The sequence below is a fragment of the Vigna unguiculata genome, chromosome 3 (assembly GCF_004118075.2).
Source record: "Vigna unguiculata cultivar IT97K-499-35 chromosome 3, ASM411807v1, whole genome shotgun sequence".
Lineage (NCBI taxonomy): Eukaryota > Viridiplantae > Streptophyta > Magnoliopsida > Fabales > Fabaceae > Vigna > Vigna unguiculata.
This window is the reverse complement of record NC_040281.1, coordinates 2,532,041-2,554,532: the sequence shown is the minus strand read 5'-3', so window position 1 is coordinate 2,554,532 and position 22,492 is coordinate 2,532,041. Positions and strand designations below refer to the sequence as shown.

General features: G+C 34.3%; 3 protein-coding genes across 4 annotated transcripts; all 3 read left to right on the top strand.

Annotated features, from left to right (window-relative positions):
- The first annotated feature begins 4,502 nt into the window (after window positions 1-4,502).
- LOC114178445 (luminal-binding protein 5-like) lies at window positions 4,503-8,169 on the top strand. The gene is made up of 8 exons (XM_028064358.1): window positions 4,503-4,623; window positions 5,412-5,679; window positions 5,759-5,973; window positions 6,078-6,320; window positions 6,436-6,915; window positions 7,006-7,160; window positions 7,302-7,384; window positions 7,476-8,169. The coding sequence occupies exons 1-8, from the start codon at window positions 4,569-4,571 to the stop codon at window positions 7,975-7,977; spliced, it is 2,001 nt and encodes a 666-aa protein (XP_027920159.1). The 5' UTR covers window positions 4,503-4,568; the 3' UTR covers window positions 7,978-8,169.
- Window positions 8,170-11,148: 2,979 nt separating this feature from the next.
- Window positions 11,149-11,779, top strand: LOC114177052. The gene has a single exon (XM_028062280.1). It carries the CDS (start codon window positions 11,287-11,289, stop codon window positions 11,557-11,559), a length of 273 nt encoding a protein of 90 aa, XP_027918081.1. The 5' UTR covers window positions 11,149-11,286; the 3' UTR covers window positions 11,560-11,779.
- A 4,283-nt stretch (window positions 11,780-16,062) lies between these two features.
- On the top strand, window positions 16,063-21,066 carry LOC114179811 (trehalase). Of its 2 annotated transcripts, XM_028066275.1 has the most exons (12): window positions 16,063-16,200; window positions 16,372-16,897; window positions 16,993-17,112; window positions 18,145-18,260; window positions 18,375-18,475; window positions 18,553-18,662; window positions 18,913-18,985; window positions 19,072-19,233; window positions 19,308-19,395; window positions 20,073-20,172; window positions 20,253-20,466; window positions 20,693-21,066. In XM_028066275.1, the coding sequence occupies exons 2-12, from the start codon at window positions 16,410-16,412 to the stop codon at window positions 20,774-20,776; spliced, it is 1,656 nt and encodes a 551-aa protein (XP_027922076.1). In that variant the 5' UTR covers window positions 16,063-16,200; window positions 16,372-16,409; the 3' UTR covers window positions 20,777-21,066. The 2 variants fall into 2 exon arrangements, with proteins under 2 accessions (XP_027922076.1, XP_027922075.1); XM_028066274.1 differs by lacking the exon at window positions 16,063-16,200 and having other exon boundaries at window positions 16,269-16,897.
- Window positions 21,067-22,492: the final 1,426 nt, after the last annotated feature.

Genomic DNA, 22,492 nt, shown 5'->3' with positions numbered 1-22,492 from the left:
TAATAAATATAGTTTATCAATATTTTGTGAAATCATATATTTAATGTGATCTATTATTGATAACATATGACTTTGTTTATAAATCTTATCTGCAACTAATTTTAATTAAAAACCTTTATTTAAATATTCTTTGGTTTTAGAATGGTAACAAAAATTAGGACCTAATTAAATAAAAATAATAAATATAGGGACCAAATTGAATATAGAATATTGACTTTGACACGTGACACACTATTGAGTTAACACGTGGACATTAAAAAAAAGCAAAAAAAATTCAAACAAATAAAATAAAAAATTCAAAAAAAACACGAAAGGACACGTGGCACGCTCTTAGGTTGACACGTGTACATTTAAAAAAATATTAAAAAAATTTAAAAAAATATAAAATAAAATAAAATAAAAATAAAACAAAATTCAAAAAAACCACGAAGTGACTCGTGGCAGTCACGGTTCATGGTTGTTAATGATTTAAACGGTGTTAGCAAAAAAATACCCAATTAAACAAAATTGACGAAAATTGGGACCTATTTGAATACAAAACCAAAATTATGACTTTTTGAAAAAACTTGACGAAAATTGGGACAAAAAAGATATTTTAACTTATTTCTATTGTGTGAAAAGGTTGCAATATTCAATCGTTGAGCATGAGATTAGGAGGACCACTTTATCTTTTTAATTATGTTTGCTAATACCAGTTGGAAAAAAAAGGTTAAATATGTTTTTGGTCACTTAACTTTTAGTGAATTTTAAAATTAGTTTATCTTAACACTTTAGACCAATTTAGTCCTTTATCTTTCGAAATATGTGGATTTAGTTGTAACGTCCCAAAAACTGAATAACCTCAATTAATAAAACATCACGTACATGAATAATCAGAGAGTACAAGGATTAGGGTAAGAATGTATACAATACGTCAAATATCCCCGAATTTCAAGAAAAGGGCCCCACATGGCCCAACCAGAACTAAACTGAAAATAACACAATTAAGAATGCTAGGTCTTGTTCGTACAAGACACATAAATAACAGAATCTACTAGTAATGGGCCCCACAGTGGGCCCAACACCTATCCAAAGCGTCAAGCTGCAGCATCCCTATTTCTATCACCACTGCCAGGAGTCCTTACATCTGCTCACATCAACAAGGTTGATGATCATTGCAAAGGAAGGGGCCACACATGACACACAAGCAAGCAAAAGGGTAAGCTAGCGAAAAGTCATCATACAGACTCACAACACACCATTCATATTCAATCATACATGACAGTCCTCCCATGTGAAATACCCATCTATATAAACCCTACGATTAAACTATTCGGATACTTAATTGAGGCACCACCACGTGACAGTGGAATTAGGTCCTAGCAATGAGGCGTCACCGCGAGGCCTTCACGGAATTATACCCTTATAGGAGGCACCACTACGTGGCCATCCGTGGAATTACGCCCTGAGGCACAACCACGACCCCCTGTGGAATTACGTCCTTTTGTCGAGGCACCACCAGGGACTCCCCTTAAGAGGATCCATGGAATTACGTCCAACCTATGAGGCGCCACCAAGATCTCTCACCACAAGGGTCATGGAATTATGCCCTACTCATCCTTTAAACATGTTCCACCCACTAATCAAGAATCTCTCATAATATAAATATCATGTAAAATCAACAATTCATACAACTCATGCTCTTCAATTCATACCCAAACAACTAACATGTCATTTCCATTTCAAATGTAACATATTAATCATACCATCAATATGCAACACTTGTAGTAAAGCATTTGAGTCAGATAACAACCACACATCAGTGAACCACTCAACCACAACATCAAAAACCTGTTCGCTGCCTCACCCAAGCTAACAGGGCTCGCTCAGGCGAGGGGACCCTCTCGCCCAGGCGGATTCCATCTCGCCTAGGTGAGAGCGCGACAAGGGCACATGCGACTCAATGGGGTCTCGCCCAGGCGAGAGCACACCTCGCTCAAAAGAACGCAAGTCGCCTAGGCGACAATTGAGCGACAACGTCCTGGGCGAGCCTCTGATAATCTCGCTTAGGCGATACTAGCTCGCCTGGGCGAGAAAGCCAGCACCCGCCACTGTTTCCTCGAGTAACAACCACCCACACACAACCAGCAGTTCAAAAATGCATTCCCAACCATTGATATTCTCATACAGACCATTAAATCATCACAAGCTCATAAAATAGGCATATTGCAAGGGAAAAACATAAGGGCCTAGCTTCCCTTACCTGAAAGAGTTAAGCGGAACCCCCAATATGCACACAACGAGCACGACTGTCCTAAGGTGGCCAAAGAGCTGGGAAATAAACGATAATACATAATAAGCACGAGTTACTACTAACCCTAACGATAAAAGTTTGCCTAACGGTGACGTAAGAGATCGAAGTTGACTTACGTGGTTGGAATCTGGCTTGGGCTAGCTCGAAGAATGTTGGCGGCAAAACCCTAGCAGAGCGTCGTAGCTGCTCAAGGAGGCAAGAAGTGTACTGTTTCTGAGAGTGAAGGAAAGTGAGACTGTTAGGGCAGATTAGGGTACGTTTTTACTCCTTGGGCCAGCCTTTAGGCCCATTAGTTTAAGGGCAGCCCTTAAAACACTAAGGCAGAAAACAAGGCCTTACATTAGTCATTTTAATCAAATTTTGTTAAGTTTATTTGACATTTCAAGCACATTTCAAGCACATTTCATAATAGTATTTGACTTAACATTAAAGTAAAAATATAATATATAATTAACATTCACTAGGAGTTAAGGGACAAAAATATATTTAACTAAAAAAAGAGTAATATATTTAAGGTAATAAAGGATATTTTAAACTAAGATAACTACTTTTTTTCTATGTATGTAATTTTTATTAAGTAATATATTTATTATTCTACGATATTTATTTATTATTGTTACTTTAATTTGTTTATAAAATTGCGCTTTATTTAAATTGTTTAGCTATTGATATCACTAATTTTTTATATTTATTTGTGTTTCTTTAAAGTACATTGATCTCATGTGGTCTATTTCTTTGTTTATACTAAAACTGCAATCAATACTTAATATACTCGAAGTTTCTTAGTTATTCTTTGTGTATTACACACATGTTAATAAAATTAAGGCATTTTGACCCTTTCAAATGAGAAGGTCGTGAATAAGACTCTCAATGTATTATTTAACTTCTCTAAGCTATCTATTATGAAGTCAAGATAAATCATCTCAAACTAAGTTTTTTTTTTTTTTTTCTTTTCAAATTAACACATCTCATCAAATGTGGCATCATTGTTTATGAAACATATTATATTTAGCAATACCATATTATATATTAACAAAGTATTTGCATCTGTTTTACATCTCTTTATTTATTTTTCCCTAAATCCGAAACAAAACTCAAAATTCAAACATTGTCAATTCTAAGCACTTTTAACTTGATTACTTAGGTACACCGATCTTTTTAACCTTTGAAAAGTTTTATATTTACCTTTTAACTTAAATTTTTTTGTATGATATACATAATTTGTTTTATTTTATTAGATATTTTATTATGACTAACTTGCAAAAGGGTTGGGCATATCTATCGATATCCATGTAACCTTTTGTTATGTTCATAAAAAATGAACCCTATTTTTAAAAATTATATAATTATAGACATAGACAATTTGCAAGTCCAATACGTTAAATTCACATACTTTACCAGTTTATTTGTGGAGTAGTATGTAAACTCCAAAACCACGATTTAGAAAAGAAAAGTCACATAGCTAACCAACTAATTTTGCATATTATTGTTTAACAGATTTTATCATAATAAACAAAAGTAAAAAAATTAAATTCAACTGACTTTATAATTTTTTCATTTTTATTAATATTTATATCTATTAAATAGTTTCTTACCCTCGAGTTTTTGAAGAAAAAATACGACCACAAAAACATTATTTATTCATAGACCAAACTTAATTGTCTCGTTTAAAAGACGGGCTTCACGGATTCTATCCACGTGTCCCCTTCTAATTTGTCTAAGATAACAACTTACACGTTAGAATTCCAAATGTCCATTAGCAAATGTAAAAAATAGTATATAAAAATAATTTCATAATCGGTTATTGATGTTTCAATAAAGAAAACAAGTTTTTTTCATCTCACTTTTAATATTTTAATTATTTATTAATTTTTGTGCATTTTGCGTCATATTCTAAAAAATTTACACCACTCAACTGAAAAATTATTTTTCTCTTCACTTTTTTAGAATGAAAACCTCTCAAATCAAATGTGTAAATAAAAAAAAAAGGTTAAAATCTTTGAAAATAAAAGAACACGTTAATAAATAAATAAAAAGAGACTTAAATCATATGAGTGAATCAAACAATGAGAAGGGGTGATGTGTTTCCAAGCAAAAAAGACCAATTTTATTGGCCAAACCATCCTTTCAGGAATCGCAATTGGTCCACGTCACCACGTGTGACATGCTCCAACTTTCCAAAGAGATCTATAAATGAATGGGGCTGTTACAAGTTCCTTGTTGTGAACTCAACGGAACTGCGATTCGTAGACAAAAGAGAAGAAAACTTGACACCATGGCTCGCTCGTTTTCACGCGGGTCTCTGCTTCCTCTTGCCATTGTTTCGTTAGGTATCAATCAGATCTCATTGTTTTCTCCGTCTCTTTTCAGTGTAGCAAGAACCTTCTCACTGCGATTTCTTTCAACTTTTCTCTGATTGTTTGTTTGGATCTTCTATTTTCATGGATCTGATGAAATCATAAACATTCTCATCACTGCATTCGATTTTCTGTGTTTTTAAGTTTCTCTTGAAACACGTTATTGATTGGTCACAGTCAGTGAAGTGTAATAAACGTGTTGATAATGGTTACTCGTAGTTTTGATTTATGTCATTGTTGTTACCTTTATTTTATTTCCCTAATTTTTCAACAACGATGTTGCATAAACCTTTTTTTTTCTCTCGCTTGTTTCGTGCAATATTACATTCATTACAGTGCATGCTTATTGATTTGGTTTCTTGTATTGTAATGCAATTTGAATCAGATATCTAATAAATCGCATCCTTGATCGCATATTACTCGTGATTTCTCGTGATGCATGATTCTTATTCAATACCGGTTATGTTTCTCATAATGCAAATTACAAATATTTTGGCCTTTTATGATAATTGATTTCTTTCTTTTAGAACAGGGCTTGCCCCCTTCACCAAAGTTAGTAAGAGTAATTAAGTAATCTTGTTGATGAGGAAATCAGTCAGTGATATTTGATCGCATTCATCATTTGTTGTGCTAGTGTTTGTGATGTAAAATATTTATATGGTTATGAATAACTGAGAATACTTACTTTACGCGGTTCAGTTTGTCATCAATTAACAAGTTCGAGTTTACCTTGTAATTAACTTCGAGAGATTTCATTGCAGGATGTCTATTTGCAATTTCCATTGCAAAGGAGGAAGCTACCAAGTTGGGGACGGTCATTGGAATTGATCTTGGAACGACCTATTCATGTGTTGGTGTTTATAAGAATGGCCATGTTGAAATCATAGCCAATGACCAAGGTAACCGTATTACTCCATCGTGGGTTGCCTTCACCGACAGTGAGAGACTCATTGGGGAGGCTGCCAAGAATCAGGCAGCTGTCAACCCCGAAAGGACCGTCTTCGATGTTAAGAGACTTATTGGAAGAAAGTAAGGCATTCTCAGGTTTTTGATTCAGGTCCATAAAATTTGATGAGAATAGAGGTGTCTGACTCTTATCATTTTTCAGGTTTCAAGATAAGGAAGTTCAAAGAGACATGAAGCTCGTTCCTTACAAAATTGTCAACAAGGACGGAAAACCATACATACAGGTAAAAATTAAGGATGGTGAGACTAAGGTGTTCAGCCCTGAGGAAATCAGTGCCATGATTCTGACTAAGATGAAGGAAACCGCGGAAGCATTCATTGGGAAGAAAATTAATGATGCTGTGGTCACTGTCCCAGGTAACTGTAACAAATCATGATATCAGTCCTGTAATATTGATTGTTTTCAATTCATCCTGTTTTTGTTTTTATTATTTATGACATTTGTTCTTTCAAATACACAGCTTACTTCAACGATGCTCAGAGGCAGGCCACCAAGGACGCTGGTGTCATTGCTGGTCTTAATGTTGCTAGAATTATTAACGAACCCACTGCTGCTGCCATTGCATACGGATTGGACAAGAAAGGTGGCGAGAAGAACATTCTAGTCTTTGATCTTGGGGGTGGGACATTTGATGTCAGTATCTTGACAATTGATAATGGTGTTTTTGAGGTTCTTGCAACAAATGGAGATACTCATCTTGGAGGTAATTATTTTAACGAGTCTCAATATGATGAAATTTTTGGGTAGAAGAAAGATTATTATTTCCACGAAGTTATCCTCTGATGTTATCGCTTGCTATGTCTACTTCCCCTGACCAGGTGAGGACTTTGATCAGAGAATAATGGAGTACTTCATTAAATTGATAAAGAAGAAGCATGGAAAGGATATTAGTAAGGACAACAGAGCACTTGGCAAACTGAGGAGAGAGGCCGAGCGTGCTAAGAGATCTCTCAGTAGTCAGCACCAGGTCCGCGTGGAAATTGAATCACTTTTTGATGGTGTTGATTTCTCTGAGCCACTCACCCGAGCTCGGTTTGAGGAGTTGAACAATGACTTGTTCCGGAAGACAATGGGACCAGTGAAGAAGGCTATGGAAGATGCTGGATTACAGAAGAATCAGATCGATGAGATTGTTCTCGTCGGTGGAAGCACAAGGATTCCGAAGGTTCAACAGCTTTTGAAGGACTACTTTGACGGAAAGGAGCCAAACAAGGGTGTCAACCCTGATGAAGCTGTTGCCTATGGTGCTGCAGTGCAAGGAAGCATTTTGAGCGGAGAGGGCGGTGAAGAAACCAAAGGTACCATAGTCCAGAAGTCATAAAAATTATTTATACAAGTACATCGCTTAGCATTACATTCTCTAATTGTTTGTGGCACTGTGGATTCAGATATCCTTCTCCTGGATGTGGCTCCCCTCACCCTTGGAATTGAAACTGTTGGTGGAGTGATGACAAAGTTGATTCCCAGAAACACTGTTATCCCTACAAAGAAATCTCAGGTGTTTACCACCTACCAGGACCAGCAGACCACTGTCTCCATTCAGGTATGATTCCCTTGTTCGACTGCATTAAAGTGCACGATGCTCGTTTTTTTCTGAATCCAAGATGCTCGTTTTTTTCTGAATCCAAGATGCATGTCTGTATAGGCAACCTAAAATAATTCAATTCCTTTTCATAATACATAGGTTTTCGAAGGTGAGAGGAGTCTCACAAAGGACTGCCGTCTGCTTGGGAAATTTGATCTTTCAGGAATTCCTCCAGCCCCAAGGTTAGTTTCGTGCTTTCACGATGATCCTGTACTCTAAAAATATTGCTTCAATTGATATTTGTAACTCACTGGTATGTTATGTGGTAATTAGGGGTACCCCTCAAATTGAAGTAACGTTCGAAGTTGACGCAAATGGCATCCTGAATGTGAAAGCAGAAGACAAAGCCTCTGGGAAATCAGAGAAGATCACTATTACAAATGAAAAGGGACGTCTGAGCCAGGAGGAAATCGAGAGAATGGTCCGCGAGGCGGAGGAGTTTGCGGAGGAAGACAAAAAGGTGAAAGAGAGGATTGATGCTCGTAACAGTCTTGAAACCTACGTCTACAACATGAAAAACCAGATCAGTGACAAGGACAAGCTTGCTGACAAGTTGGAGTCAGATGAAAAGGAGAAAATAGAGACTGCAGTGAAGGAAGCATTGGAATGGCTTGATGACAACCAGACTGTGGAGAAAGAAGAATATGAGGAGAAACTGAAAGAGGTGGAAGCCGTTTGCAACCCGATCGTCAGTGCTGTGTATCAGAGAACAGGAGGCGCTCCAGGTGCTGGTGCAGGAGGTGAGGACGATGATGATTCTCGTGACGAGCTCTAGTGATGTTCGCTATAACTGTGCTTGAGTCTGTTGATTAAGCAGTAGCATTAAAAGATTGAGCAGTAGATTAGGTTAATCGGAGTTTTAAATTTTTTTATAAAGGTGGAAGTTGAGAGTCTCCTAGCTCTTGTATTTTTGGTGTCCAAAATATATTAAAGATAAATACTTTAATTTGTTTTAGGGGTTTCCAAAGCATAACTCTTGAGCTTTTATGCTGTTTATTGTCGCGTGCATTTGTACCGACTTTAGGATTAGAATTAGAACTAAAACTAAGCAGAAGCCACATATTCAATAATATGCAAACACATGTCAAATAGTTAAATTCATTGCTGAAATTAATATACACATTAAACGTCCTCTAATTGCATGTTTGGTTGCACGGTGAAATAGCAATCAACACGTTTTTTCGCATTACTTTATGCAATTGCTTCAAATTGTGAACTTTCAACTTAGATACAACTTTCAACCTGACACTGTTGAATTCAATTCATCACCTATGAAAAAAATACAGAATAATAATAAATAAAAATACTACATATATAAAAGAGAGGAGTGATTCTCAAAAGTTTGAGGTATAAGAGCAAAATGCAATCCATTAATCCATACATTTCAATCACATGGATCAGGATTATAATGATACGTGTGGAGATTGGTTGGTGATGATAAAACAGTAAAGATTAAGAACATCTAGACAAAATTGGATACATGCTATTAAATTTTAAGTAAATTGGAGAAAAAATCCACAACAATAAAACATTAATAAAGTTAAGGTTCATATATTGAATTTGCATAATATTAAAATGAAGGATTTGGTGGATAATATGACAATAAATAAGACATTATCAATGATAGTACAATAGGGCAAAACAAATCAATAAGTGATAAAGGAAAACGAATAATTTCCCCCCAACTAAATTTGACATATTTTAAAAGGTGTTAAAACAATGTGATATTAATTAATTTATTTTTATTAGAAATTATTCATAGTATAGAAAATGTGGAGGAGACCACCTATTCTAAAAAACACCTTATAATAAAGGAGTTTGTAACCATGATCGGGAGTGACTTTGCCTGAAATCTAAAATGAAACACCTAACCTATCAATAATTTGATCATTACTCTCCCACGTTGAGATGTTGTAACATGCTTTATAGAGAAGGAAGAACAATACAATGCAGAGGTACTTAGTGTATGCATAAGATTATTTTGATTTAGTCCAACAAATAGGGCTGGGCATAATTTACTAAACTATAGTTAATTGTACTATATTAAACTAAAATATACTAAACTATTCATAACAATAATTAAACTGTACTATAAAATAGTTCAGTTTTAAGAAACTAAACTTATGTTAAGTTAACTAAGTTAACTAAGTTAACTATTGAACTATAGTAGATTGAAAGAGCAAAATACCTCAAATAAAATATTAGTATTAGGATAAGAATTGGACTTATGTGTTTTATATCTTACGTTCTATTCTTTCTCTTTCATATTGAAATATTTATTTTATTTTGTCTTAATTTTTTTCTTTACTCTTTCTTTGAGAAAAATATAAAATATTTATAATTAATTTATTAAAAATAATTATAAATTAATTCAATATCTTATTTTATTTTAAATGAATTTTACTATGTAATGTTATTTTTATGTTATGATTTTACAGAAATTATTTTTAAAAATTAAATTCCGTGACAACTAACATTTTTATAATTTTTTATTTATATTAAAGTTTTTTGTAACTTAAATATTGAAATTAGTATAATAAATATAAATATTGGTACTAACGTATTTTTTATTTTAAAATCTTATATAATATTATTTTTTAGTTTTAAAATATTTATTATGTGGCATCAACTTTTTTAAAGAGAATTTATTTTAAAAAATTCTTAAAATATTAATTTTAGAACTTCATAAAATTTCTATAACATTTTTCACACAAATATTAATGAATACAAATGTTAAAAAAAATATTAATTTTGAGAATTTTCTAAAATAAATCCTTTTAAAAAATTTTACGTAATATAATAAACATTGTAAAACTAAAAAGTAATATTACATAAGATTTTAAAATATAAAAAATAAGTTAATACCGATATTTATATTTATTATATTAATTTTAATATTTTAATTACATTTTAAGTTACAAAAAACTTTAATATAAATAAAAAAATTATAAAAATGTTAATTGGTGTATTGAAGTATGATGCATATTTCAAGTATTATTTTCTAAGCATTTTCAAATTATAAACTTTAGATTATTATTGCGTAGTACAATCATATGTAATTAGTGCAATTCGATTCAAAATAGTGTAATTCAGTTCAAAAATAGTGCAATTCAATTCAAAATCAATGCAATCCGGTTCAAAAATAGTACAATTCAGTTCAAAAAGAGTGAAGTTCATTCAAAATCAGTGCAATTCGGTTCAAAAATGGTTCAAAAACAGTGTAGTTAAGTTAAAAATTAGTGTAGTTCAGTCCAAAAATAGTGCAGTTCAGTTCTAACGTAGTGCAGTTCATAAAACAGTTCAGTTTATAATAGTTCAGTTCAGTTTATATTATAGTGCAGTGCAGTTCAGTGCAGTGCAGTTCAGTCCAGTTTATTTTTAAGAATAACAGTTCAGTTCAGTTCATCTGAATTGTTTTCCAGTTCAGTGCAGTTCATGCGAACAATTTTTTAGTTTAATACAGTGCAGTTTGGTTTATTTTGCCCAGCCCAACCAACAAAGATGATAAAGGATTGCTCCTTGTTGTTCCCACAATGTTACGGATGAACGTATAACCTTTAATAGATGAGTGTTGACCTTAGAAGGATTATTATTAACTCAGCTAAGTTTATTTAGTTCATACATTATTTAATATTAATTTAAATTAATATAATAATATAATTTTATAAATTAAATATCCCAAAATTGAACTATATTTCAGTGGAAAAACATGAATAAGCTACGTGGAAAACCATAACTTAATAATATAATTAATATATACATGGCCTCAAGAAAACTATGGGCCAGGGTGGCCGGTGATGGTAAGCCCAATGCCACAACGAGTCCAGACTCTAGCAAAATTGGCAATTACTAATAATAGAAAAAAATTAATTAGTTAATTAATTAGCTAATTACTGGTTTATACAACACAATTAGCAAAAGCGAGAAAAAACAACGAGAGAAGGGGCAACGCAGTCATTTCCGTTATCTACCTCTTTCTCACCCTTGCTTGCTCCTAAAACCAAAGCACGGGTTCGTTGGAAGAACGAAAGAGAAAGAAGAAAAGACAGAAAGAACGAAATTGAGATCTGATTCGGCGGCGACGATGGACAACAACGGATCCGATTGGAAATTCGACCAGGTGGCCATGTGGCTCGGCTCCACCGTCTCTTCCGCCTTCTTCTCTTCCTTGGAACGCTTTTCTTGCGTCAACGTCGCAACCTCTGACCCCGACAATGACGACGACGACGACGATTACTATTCCACCACCGCCGCCACTCCCACCGCCGCCACCACCCCCACGGCCAGCAACTCCAATCCCCCTTCCGCCCCGGTCAACGCTGAAAAAACAAACGACGTCTCCAACCTCCCCGTTTGAGGCCATACGACGTCGTCGCTGCGCTGCTCTGTATAGAACTTTTTCCTTTTCCTCTTTTCGCGTGTGTATTGTTATGTAAGGAATTCCGCTTTTCGTTGCTTCTATTTTTTTGAAAAAAAAAATGTGATGCCATTTTATGCCTGTCTACATATACAATTATTTGATTATTACATGCTTATATACATATATTTCTATTAATTATATTATTTATTTCTATCTATTTATTTTATCTCATTGTTGTGATATGTTATTGTCGTTATTTCAATTAAGCTTGGTTGATGCTTTTGTATTTTGGTTTGGGCAATTCTTTGAATTAACCATTGGAAATATCGTATTAGTTATGGATTTAATTTGAATGTACTCACAAGCGAAGCGTTTAGATGTTGCAGTACTGTCTCAGAGCTCTGTTTTCATTACGAGTTTTCTAGCTAGGCCTAGGTCCTGATTCATTTATTACGTTGTGGTGGTCCATTGTGGATTGAGCCTTGGTACATTGCTAAGAACAACTCACAGAAATGTTAGTACACTGGAGACAATGGTTTCAATTTTCTAAAAACACGAGATGACATGTGATGAAACATTATTGCTGTGTTCAGTGAAATATTTAGATTTATTGGATGAATAGGGAAAGATGTCTAAAACTTATAAAAAAATAGAGACGTGCACCATTGCCCTTGGCTTCCACAAATCGAATAAAATGTAAACACCAACGGAAATAAATCAAGTTTAAGATAAGGTTTAGTGTAGATGGTCTTATAGCAGGTATTTTATTTGGAATGCACGTACGTATCACCTGATGCTTATATAATGAGCTGATCACAAATTCTAGTCTGGGGGTGTCAAATGCCTGGTTTAATTGTTGCATACCCAACATTTTGGTTGTTCTGGGAAAACTCGTGTGAAGGATATTTCTTTAAAATTATTGCCTAAATAAGTTATTTATTCTATGTGAACAATAGTATGCTGGGATAGAAAACGAAATGGAAGGAAATGAAGCAGCTCTTATGCAGATTCATTTCTGAGGATTGTACATGGTATTGTTATACCTCCAAAACCTGGTATTCAATCCAGACACAATAATTTAGCATGAAGTTCAATTTTTCTTAGTTCATAAATATTTGCTATCAACATTAGGAGCGATACTAGCATAGACCAAATCAACTTTTTACAAACCTTTATTTTAAATGTATAATAGTTGTACAATAAAAAAAAGTTGTTATTGTTAAATGTTTAATACTACCTGCGATCCTGAACAAAAGTTAAGGAATTTAGTTGTAGTATTAAATTTGAGTTTATATTTATCTAAAATTATCCTTAAAACTATTTAGATTCCATTCTTTTTAACTCGTTTTATCCAAATAACTAACTCATCTCCTCTTCAGAGTATTTTTGCAAACAAAAAAAAATTGTTGGGCACAATTTGGAGGGATCATATAAAAAAGAGATCAAGACAAACTTCCCTTACGATAAGAAGCCAGAAGTAGTATAAACTAATGATTTCTCAATTGTCATTGGTTTAGTCTGCAAAATTTATAAAGTCTACACAGGAAGATCTGTCTTGGAAGTAGAATTATAGATTTTAGAGTAAATTTAGCTTTAAAATATGCTCGGAGGAGGGTTAGATTTTATGCTGGTTAATAATTCTCGTTAAGATTCCCTGTCCGTATTCTAACTTTTGGAAAAGGTGTTAAGTGGAGTGCCCTGTAGTGTATTTTTTTTCGTTATAGTGGATGCTGGATATGGGAAATAAATATCTCTAATATCTGTAATGGAGCTTAGTATTTTTAAGCATAGAACATGCAATGTGAAAGTGAGACTAATTTGAGCTTATGCTGTTCCCTTTTCTTTCTAGGTTTCATCTTTCTCCTCTTTCCCACTTAACTCTTTACATGTGCTTGTGTGTGGATGAATCACTCGGTATCCTATCGGATGTATTGCTTTGTAGTTGGAAACAATAACTTACAGAATGAAAAGAATTATAGAAGATCAACAGTGTCATATTCACTGGCTAGGTGAAAAAGCTTTCTTCTGTTGTTGCCTTTGATATGCATGCAGTGCTTCTCTCTGGCAGATAATCCGAACTTGCTGGTTCTTTGCTCATAACCGCTGCAGTGTTATAACCAATTTATTTTCGTTAGAACGATATGAAAACACAATACGAACAGTAGAGTCAATGCAGTTTTGAGTATTTTACCGATTTTACTGCTCTCGATTCTCCTTCCAACATAGAAGCATGACTATGCATCGACGAATTATGTAAAGCTTTGCTCTCTTCTCCTTCAAAATTCTACCCTTTGGTGCCTGAAACTTGTCCTGCTTTTCTTCTGTGGACGTGGAAGTGTCCATGATCTGGTTTCTGTTTTTCCCAACTATCCCTGTTAGAATTCTTCTCTTGCGTCAATGAATGTGTCTCGGTAGAAGTCTGTGTGTAGGAGTTACTGAGATTTTGTTCGAGTGCGCTTTGAGTTTGAAGTGAATTAAAGTGGTGAAAGTAAAGGCAAATAGTTATTAGTAATTGGAGTTAGCTTTCTGCGGTCAAACATAGAGCAGATTTTCTGCTTTAAGTCGTGGTCTTGGGCTTCTCTGGTCTAACGTCCGGATTCCCGGGACTGCTGTCTTCTCTGCTCTGCCTCCCCATTTACTGCCAAAAGACAAAGAAACTGTCTTGCCTCTAATTTCTATTGGATAAGCATAAATGCTTTAAGATTGACTGACTGTGGGTTTCTCTTCATCATGATTCTGTCAAACTGAAACAGAAATATACAAGTAATGTGTGGACCTTTGCACTCAGTGGGATTATTGTCACTCAAAAATAATTATTTCAAGAATTAATTATAGTTTTTGTCCTTTCTGTTATCTTCATATCTTGGTATTCATTTCTTACCCTTTTAATTGTACAATTTTGATTCTCTACTGTTTTGATTCTGCATGGCATCAGTATAATTGTTTATATAACTATTTACTACACATATTGCCATCAATAGTCTGCCCTATTTTTAAGTCAACATTTTTGTTAAATGTTGAATGTGTAAATTGATGAATAAATGAAATTTGAGCAATTAGAATTGTTGAAAATTAAGTGCATGAAAAAAATATGGCACTAAATTCGAAAAAAGGATATTGTAAAAAGAATATGTATGCATATCATGGACAGCCTTTATGAAGTTAGCACGAGGATAGTCTCATGTTCTTGTGTGTGATTGTGGGTTTGAGAGTGAACAACTTATGTCATGTAAAAGAATATCGTGGAAAAAGTATCATATATTATGATTTATAAAATACAGAAACCTTCGTCTTTGGTTATGAAATCATTTTATCTAAATAATAGTTTTCGTTATGAATAGGAGTTAAACTGAATACGGGTCCTCTAGTTGAAGTGATAAGTTGCTTATTGCAGGTGCTATACAACTTCTTAGAGATTCTTTATCTAAGGCTTGCTATTATATAATTTTATCTGAATGGCTTGAGTTTTTAATTAAAAATAAGGGTATATTCATCTCGAGATTCGAGTCTAAGTAAACTAAGAATCCATTGATTAAATTATATTAAAATTGAGTTCTTTGAACCGTCTTTATAGTTTGAGTTACCTTTCAATTGAGAATAATGCAGGCTTTAACAACTTAATATATTTGTTAAAATAAATACATTCATAACATTTTCCTATGACATTAATAATGATAACGTGTACGATTTGTACGAAATACCGGAGTATTTATCCTTGTATGTACACATTTAAAAATAAAACATTCTTGTTAGATTATTGTGTTCTTGGTGAATTTGTGAAATCCGGCACCAAAATAAAGTACACTAAATAATGAATTTACTAATTATAGTTTAGACACTTAGTAATAAAGCTAATACTACACTCTTAATGATAAAACTTGTACAATTAGTTCAGAAAGAATTAAATGATATAAGAAGAAGAAAAAGAATGATGAATTCCATTTATGTTTTCTAGTATTTACATGTGCTTATTTCACATTCCATTTATGTTTTACTCTTCTTCATATTCTTCGTTCAATGATTCAAATGGAATTCATCATTCTTTCCAAACTAAATTATAAAAAGTTGTATCACATAAAAGATCAAGATGCCAATTTATTTTCTACTCATAACGTGAATGCAATTTTTAAGTTCTTGTTGAGATCTTGAAGATTAGAAAGAAAATATGCAAACAAACAATCCTTCAAGATAATCAAGAACAAGAACTTTTTAAAATGTGAGTTTATGTAAATTTAAAACAGAAGAAAGACCATTACGTGGGTTAGTATAAAATAAAAATAATATTACATATAATTATTCAATGCTAGTCTGTATTAAGTCAAGGAAAAATTAAAAAAATGTTCCCTTACAGTAGTACTGTACAAGAAGAACTTTTCAATTTAAAGAATAAAATTCATTATTCTCCTTTTAAATGATTCTTCCAAACGAATTTTAAAGAATATTCATGTCCATTCTTTCTTTTTCACTAGTTATAAATATGTTTTAAGTTGCAAAAGAAAAACCCTTTTTATTATTATTGAAGGAATGGCGGGACATGAATACTAAAAGTTAACCAATGGCAAGAAAAGAACATCCCAAGCAAAAGTCGAAACTCCTAGCTTGAATCGCCGGCTTTGTAGATTTGTTTTCTTCTCCGTCGTAATCATTCGTTTATTCTTTCTTTCTTTCTTTTTTCTGTTTCATCAATTCATTGTCAATTTTTCTCCCAAAGTAAAAGAAAAATGCGTGAAAAATTTTCATTCCACGCTCGCAAACTACACATCCTCACATGGCTAATTCATCTCTCACTAACACTTCTCACTGTAACAGCAACATCATCATCATCGTCATCATCATCACACTGTGGCATGGCCGTTACGCCCTCCACCTCTCTCCTCTCCTTCCTCCAACGCCTCCAAAAAACCGCCTTCGAAGCGTTCGGCGCTACCGATTTCGATCCCAAGACCTACGTCGACGTGCCTCTTAAGTTCGCACTATCCGTCACCGAGGACGCGTTCCAGAAGCTTCCGCGTAATGCCAACGGCACCGTGGCGGCTGAGGATTTAAAGCGCTTTCTAGAAGCCTACTTCGGAGGTGCAGGGGACGATCTGGTGCACCTGAACCCACACGATTTCGTTCGCGAACCGGAGGGTTTCTTGCCCAAGGTCAAACACCCTAAGGTGCGGGCCTGGGCCTTGCAGGTCCATTCGCTTTGGAAAAACTTGACCCGGAAAGTATCCGATGCGGTGCAGGCGCACCCGGACTTGCATACGCTGCTCCCTCTCCCCGGTTCCGTTGTCATTCCCGGTTCGCGTTTTCGCGAGGTTTATTACTGGGATTCTTACTGGGTTATTAGGTCCGTTTATATATTTTTTGTTTCTTCCTGCACGTAGTTATTACTACTGGGCCTGGGTCCGGCCCTGCTCACTGGGGTTTGTTTTTGGGCTTCAGGGGCCTGATCGCGAGTAAAATGCACGACACTGCTACTGCTATCGTGACCAACCTCATTTCCTTGATAGAACAATATGGATTTGTTCTTAATGGTGCTAGATCATATTACACTAACAGGAGGTACTCTCTACATTACTCGAATTTTATTATTATTAACTGAATTTTATTAATTGTTTTAGATCGTGTAATAATTAATTTGTCGTTTTTAGTAGGATTTTTTTATCTGTTATTGTATCTTGATGAATATAGCTTAGATTTGTATACTGTACATGGATTTGTAGCATGAATGAAGACGTTAAGTATGTCTTATTAAATTTCTTTAGAGGACAAAGATGTAGTGGTGTCTATATCTTTTGTTATTTATAGTTGCTTCATTTCATTATATTGAAACGTAAGTTTCACCTTAAAAATAGTATATAATGACTTTTGTGTTTCCAATATAAATACTTTCCTTTTCATTATAACAAACTTTCTATGTTTGTCTTCTCATCTCGTATTTATGGACAATTGTAAATAAAATTCTCTATAACTTACTAATAAATTTAACTCTAGTTATTGGCTTGTGTGTCGATTGCAAACTTCTATGATCACTTAGCAATTTACCGTGTTTAAAAAGGCGAGAAGTGTTGCCAATGAGAAATTAATGTCCCGGGGTATGAAATAGAATCATCTTTATGGTAGTTTACTAATTCCTCCTTACTAAATGAATAAAGTATGACAGATTTTTCACGTTTATAATATATTGCATGCATTTTATATTTTTCAACTACGTATTAGGAGGATTTAGAAGAAGTGTATTGCTACTCATGTCTCAATTTGGACCTTTATCTACACGCATTTTCTTACAACGTTAATAATTTTGATCCTTTCATTGAATTAGACGGTAATCCATTTGTCACCTAAAAGATCATTTTTTTTTCTTGTTTTATAATTTAAAAACAAGTTAACGAGTAGGTTTCTAACGGATATTGGAGCGCGATTTTACTCAAGTCTTTTTTACTTTGATATCATGCCATTCTCATTCATATCTGTAGATAGAGGAAAATGACACCCTTGCTTATATCTGTACCGCTCCTTTTGAAATAAAAGTTATTGTATAATTCTTACCCTCAAACCGAAAAAAGTGCTATTAACTTTACTATGATTTTATAGCCAGCCTCCCCTTTTAAGCGCTATGATTTATGAGATATACCGTACCACCGGTGACGAGGAATTGGTTAAAAGATCTCTACCTGCACTACTCAAAGAGTATGAATTTTGGAATTCAGGTATTAATTACGCTACAACTTTTTGCCTCGATCACTATTGTCTGCGGTTGGGTAATATTTGTACGTGTACCTTCTATTTATTGGTTAGGTTTATCTTTTTGCTTCATCTTGTAGATATACATAAGGTGACCATTTTGGATGCTCAAGGTTGCACTCACACCTTAAACCGCTATAATGCAATGTGGGACAAACCCAGGCCAGAATCATTCATTAAGGTGCGTTTGGTTTGTTAACAACTGTGGTATTATTGAAATGGGACTTAAACTATAACTTTGGCTAATTCATGCCACAGGACCAGGTATTTGCTTCCAACTTCTCGAGTGTTTCAGAAAAACAGCAGTTTTACCGTGACCTGGCTTCAGCTGCTGAATCGGGATGGGATTTCAGCACTAGATGGATGAGGTACTATTTTGCATACGCTAAGACCTCCTAAAAGGGAACAAATACGAAAATCATCTGAATAAATTTCTAGGTATTAAGATGCTCATAAAGTAACTCACAATGTTCGTTAGGGGCAAGCCTAAGCAAAACGATTTCAATTAAATGTTTAGCTTTTTCAGAAAAACACACATCAACTTAGTTCTAACATGTTTCCTTTTTTAAGAGTCAGGAATACTCACAGTTCAGTACAATCATATTCCTATTAATGCAGAAACCCGCCTAATTTCACAACATTGGCTACAACTTCCGTAATACCTGTTGATTTAAATGCATTTGTACTCGGGGTAAGTCTTATACTAATATCTAAAAGAAGACCTGAAATCAGTGTCTCTCTGCAACCTTATCAATTCTGTGATGCCCATTGGTTCAGATGGAACTTAATATTGCCTTCTTTGCAAAAGTTGTTGGAGATAATAGCACTGCTGAACGGTTCCTGGAAAATGCTGATCTTAGAAAGAAGGCAATGGACTCTGTTTTCTGGAATGCAAACATGAATCAATGGCTTGACTACTGGCTCGAAAATAAATGCGAGGTATTTCCTGGAACCACATGTATTAATCTACCAGTAGATGAGGGTTCTTCTGACTGTCCATTTGATGCTTTTAGGAGGTTCATGTTTGGAAAAACGGGCACCAGAATAAAAATGTATTTGCTTCCAATTTTGTTCCTTTGTGGATGAAACCATTTTATTCAGGTATGCTTGATGTCTTAACATATTAACTTCACTGACGAGTAATGAGAAAATTTAAGTACGTAAGCAATTCTTGCAATCATTGTGGTATTGGGTTCAATCCTTCTTCTTTGCAAATCATCAAGCTTGCACTTCATTCACACGAGGTTACCTTGAACACACATTTATTTGCGAAGAACTAGGGACTTAAGATCATTTTCAGAAGTGTAAACAATTACACCATTATAGACTTCTATTTCATCAGTTATGCTGTTCAATTATAGGTTAATAAGTGGCCTTACTGGTGTCAAATGCCAAATTTTAAAGTAACGTAGATTTCAAAGTACTTACATTGAATAGTTGGTTTCTAAACATACGGCTAGATTGCTAAAGTGGTTGCTTAGCATGTGATTTTATGAAATAATGCTAAAAGCCTGTTAAGCAGTGTGACAGGTTATTTTCATTGGTGTCATATATTAATTTAATTAAGGATGGGATACTATTGTATGCACAACAAATTTCCACTTTCAAAACTGTTTTTGCGGAATATCAAACTTTAACACCACCAGCCAATGGCTAAAAGTTTTGGAACTTCAGTGATATTGATCACTATGACGAGTTTACTTTTGTGAAACATAGAAGAAAAAATATTTTCCTGCATTTCAAGTTGATTACTAAATACGTTTTATATGTTTATGAAGACACTTCACTTGTGGCTAGTGTCGTTGAAAGTCTCAAAACTTCGGACCTTGTCCGTGCCGCTGGAGTTGCAACTTCTTTAACTGATTCAGGACAACAGTGGTAAGTAATATAAGCAGGGTGAGAGTGGATAAGACAGGTAAAATGTTTACTTATCAATGATCCTTACATACTTGCAATAGGGACTTTCCAAATGGCTGGGCGCCACTTCAACACATGCTAGTGGAAGGCCTTCTAAAATCTGGGTCACAAGAAGCAAGGTCATTGGCTGAAGAAATTGCCATCAAATGGGTCACAACCAATTATATCGTTTACAAGAAAACGGGTTTAATGCATGAAAAGCTTGACGTGGAACATTGTGGAGAATTCGGAGGTGGAGGCGAATATGTGCCCCAGGTATTACTACTATTCACATTATGTTTTTGGTCTAGGGAAACGATTGAGAAAAATATAATCTGACTTGGTTGAGACTGAAAGAGATTTTACTAATGAAGTTTTCTGCATGGAAGAAATTTTCTGTACGGACTTGTTATTAGACTTACTTCAGAGAGAAGATAATTAATTGACGTCTCTGCCATCTTCGTCTTCCACATCAATCTGACTCGTTTGTATTGTAATGCAGACTGGTTTTGGCTGGTCAAATGGTGTTGTGTTGGCATTCTTAGAGGAGTTTGGATGGCCTGAAGATCGGGACATAGAATGTTGATGTGCTCAGAAATTGAAAGGTGGACAAAAAATTATGCTGCAATAATTTACTTATACAAGATATTTGCATGAGCGGGTGGAGAAAACTGGGTGAATAAATGTCTGAATAAATTTTTTTTAACGTAAAACTATCTTTTAGCTTTTGATATTTCTCAGTTTAGTTAAATTTCTTAATTTAAAAGTAGTGAACTGAAATTATAAACAACTATGGTTACAGGATTGTATTGGGCTTGATATCGTGTTACAATTATCTGAACATTATGCATATTGGTCCGAGTAAACATTCTCTCACGTTTTCATGTTTCCACTCCTTAACTGTGATGAAAAGTAGTTTCATTGTAAAAAGTTTCTATTGCCATGATTCTAACGATATATTAAATGGAAATGAATTTTTAGCGAAGGTATTTTTGTAAAATAAATATATATGGTGTGGGAAGATAAGAAAGGGCTGACACAAATATGGGCCTATTGTTTAATGCAACTCGCGATGCCCATCATCAAACCTCAGAACTCATGGGCTTGGCGTTTACCTAACAGATCGGAGGCCAGGGGTGCAGGAAGAAATGGCCCAGAGTCGAATTCACAAACACTGAATTTAAAAGACGTAGCAAATAAATAAATAAGCAACGAAGGAATCAAACTTGAAAAGGTACGAGAATCTCTTTTTTCATCTATTTGCAAATTCAATAATCTTTGGCGATAAAAAACAATCCGGTGAAACTATATTTACAAAACACAAATATGTAGTAGTATTTAATATTTAGTAGTAGTTGTCAGGACTCAGGTGGTAATTTATATTTTAATCGAAAATATTTTGTACGGTTCTGGTTTTTTATTTCTCTGTGGGTGCTATGAAATACACTTTGAATCTGCAGGAACCAACTTAATTGGTTAATGTATAATGCGACCCCACTTTAGCACTAGTTTCATTTGATTTTTTCCAATCCAAGATACTACGTGTACCACATCCAAGAAATGAAATCTTGAATAAGATTATTTTTGTTACATCAAAGTGGTTACTTTTGAATGTTTCCGTTAAGTTTCTCCGTTTGGGTTCACGAGTGAGAAAAACTTCATTTGCGTTTCTGGCATGTGTCACCAACCTTTTACTTTTTTGGCATATGTTTGTGGAGATTTGCCCAACCTTAACTCACACCAATCAACAAATGTCAGCTATTATTCGGTAATCAATGAAGGAATAGATTATAGATTAAACAAACTTGGTGGATGGATGATTAGTATCACTAACTAAATCATTTTATGGTGATTAAGAAATTTCATAAACTTATTCCTAATACCAAGGATGCGGGTCCTCCAAGATTCGACTCAAAACCCATGAAAGAGTGGCAATCATTGAAGAATTCTTGCATTCAAATGACTCCACTCAATAATGAAAACAAGCCAAATGTGTTGTTTATGGGGTCTTTTATTATTATACATTGAGCCACCCTAGAATGAATGAGTGAGTGGAAAGTAATTGCTCCAAATACTACAATTTAATATGCGATTTAGTTAATGGATTTTGCTTCTCCTCACTCGAGTCCCACAATTGATTGGTCAAATGAAGATGGCTACGAATCACACTAATCACCCAAAGTAGTGCACCAGGGGATTGTAGATATATGTGATTCATGATTGTGGCATATTAAATAATGCACATAAAATCTAGGGTTTGATACCATGGGTTGTGTTTATTTGCAGGAGACAAATCGAAGAG

Bases quoted from the DNA above. Each gene is read 5' to 3' on its own strand.
- LOC114178445 (XM_028064358.1), top strand. From the start codon at position 4,569: ATGGCTCGCTCGTTTTCACGCGGGTCTCTGCTTCCTCTTGCCATTGTT. The intron at 4,624-5,411 runs GTATCAATCAGA...ATTTCATTGCAG, and splicing joins TCTTGCCATTGTTTCGTTAG to GATGTCTATTTGCAATTTCC. The intron at 7,385-7,475 runs GTTAGTTTCGTG...TGTGGTAATTAG, and splicing joins GGAATTCCTCCAGCCCCAAG to GGGTACCCCTCAAATTGAAG.
- LOC114177052 (XM_028062280.1), top strand. From the start codon at position 11,287: ATGGACAACAACGGATCCGATTGGAAATTCGACCAGGTGGCCATGTGG.
- LOC114179811 (XM_028066274.1), top strand. From the start codon at position 16,284: ATGCGTGAAAAATTTTCATTCCACGCTCGCAAACTACACATCCTCACA. The intron at 17,113-18,144 runs GTACTCTCTACA...ATGATTTTATAG, and splicing joins TCATATTACACTAACAGGAG to CCAGCCTCCCCTTTTAAGCG. The intron at 18,663-18,912 runs GTACTATTTTGC...CTATTAATGCAG, and splicing joins TTCAGCACTAGATGGATGAG to AAACCCGCCTAATTTCACAA.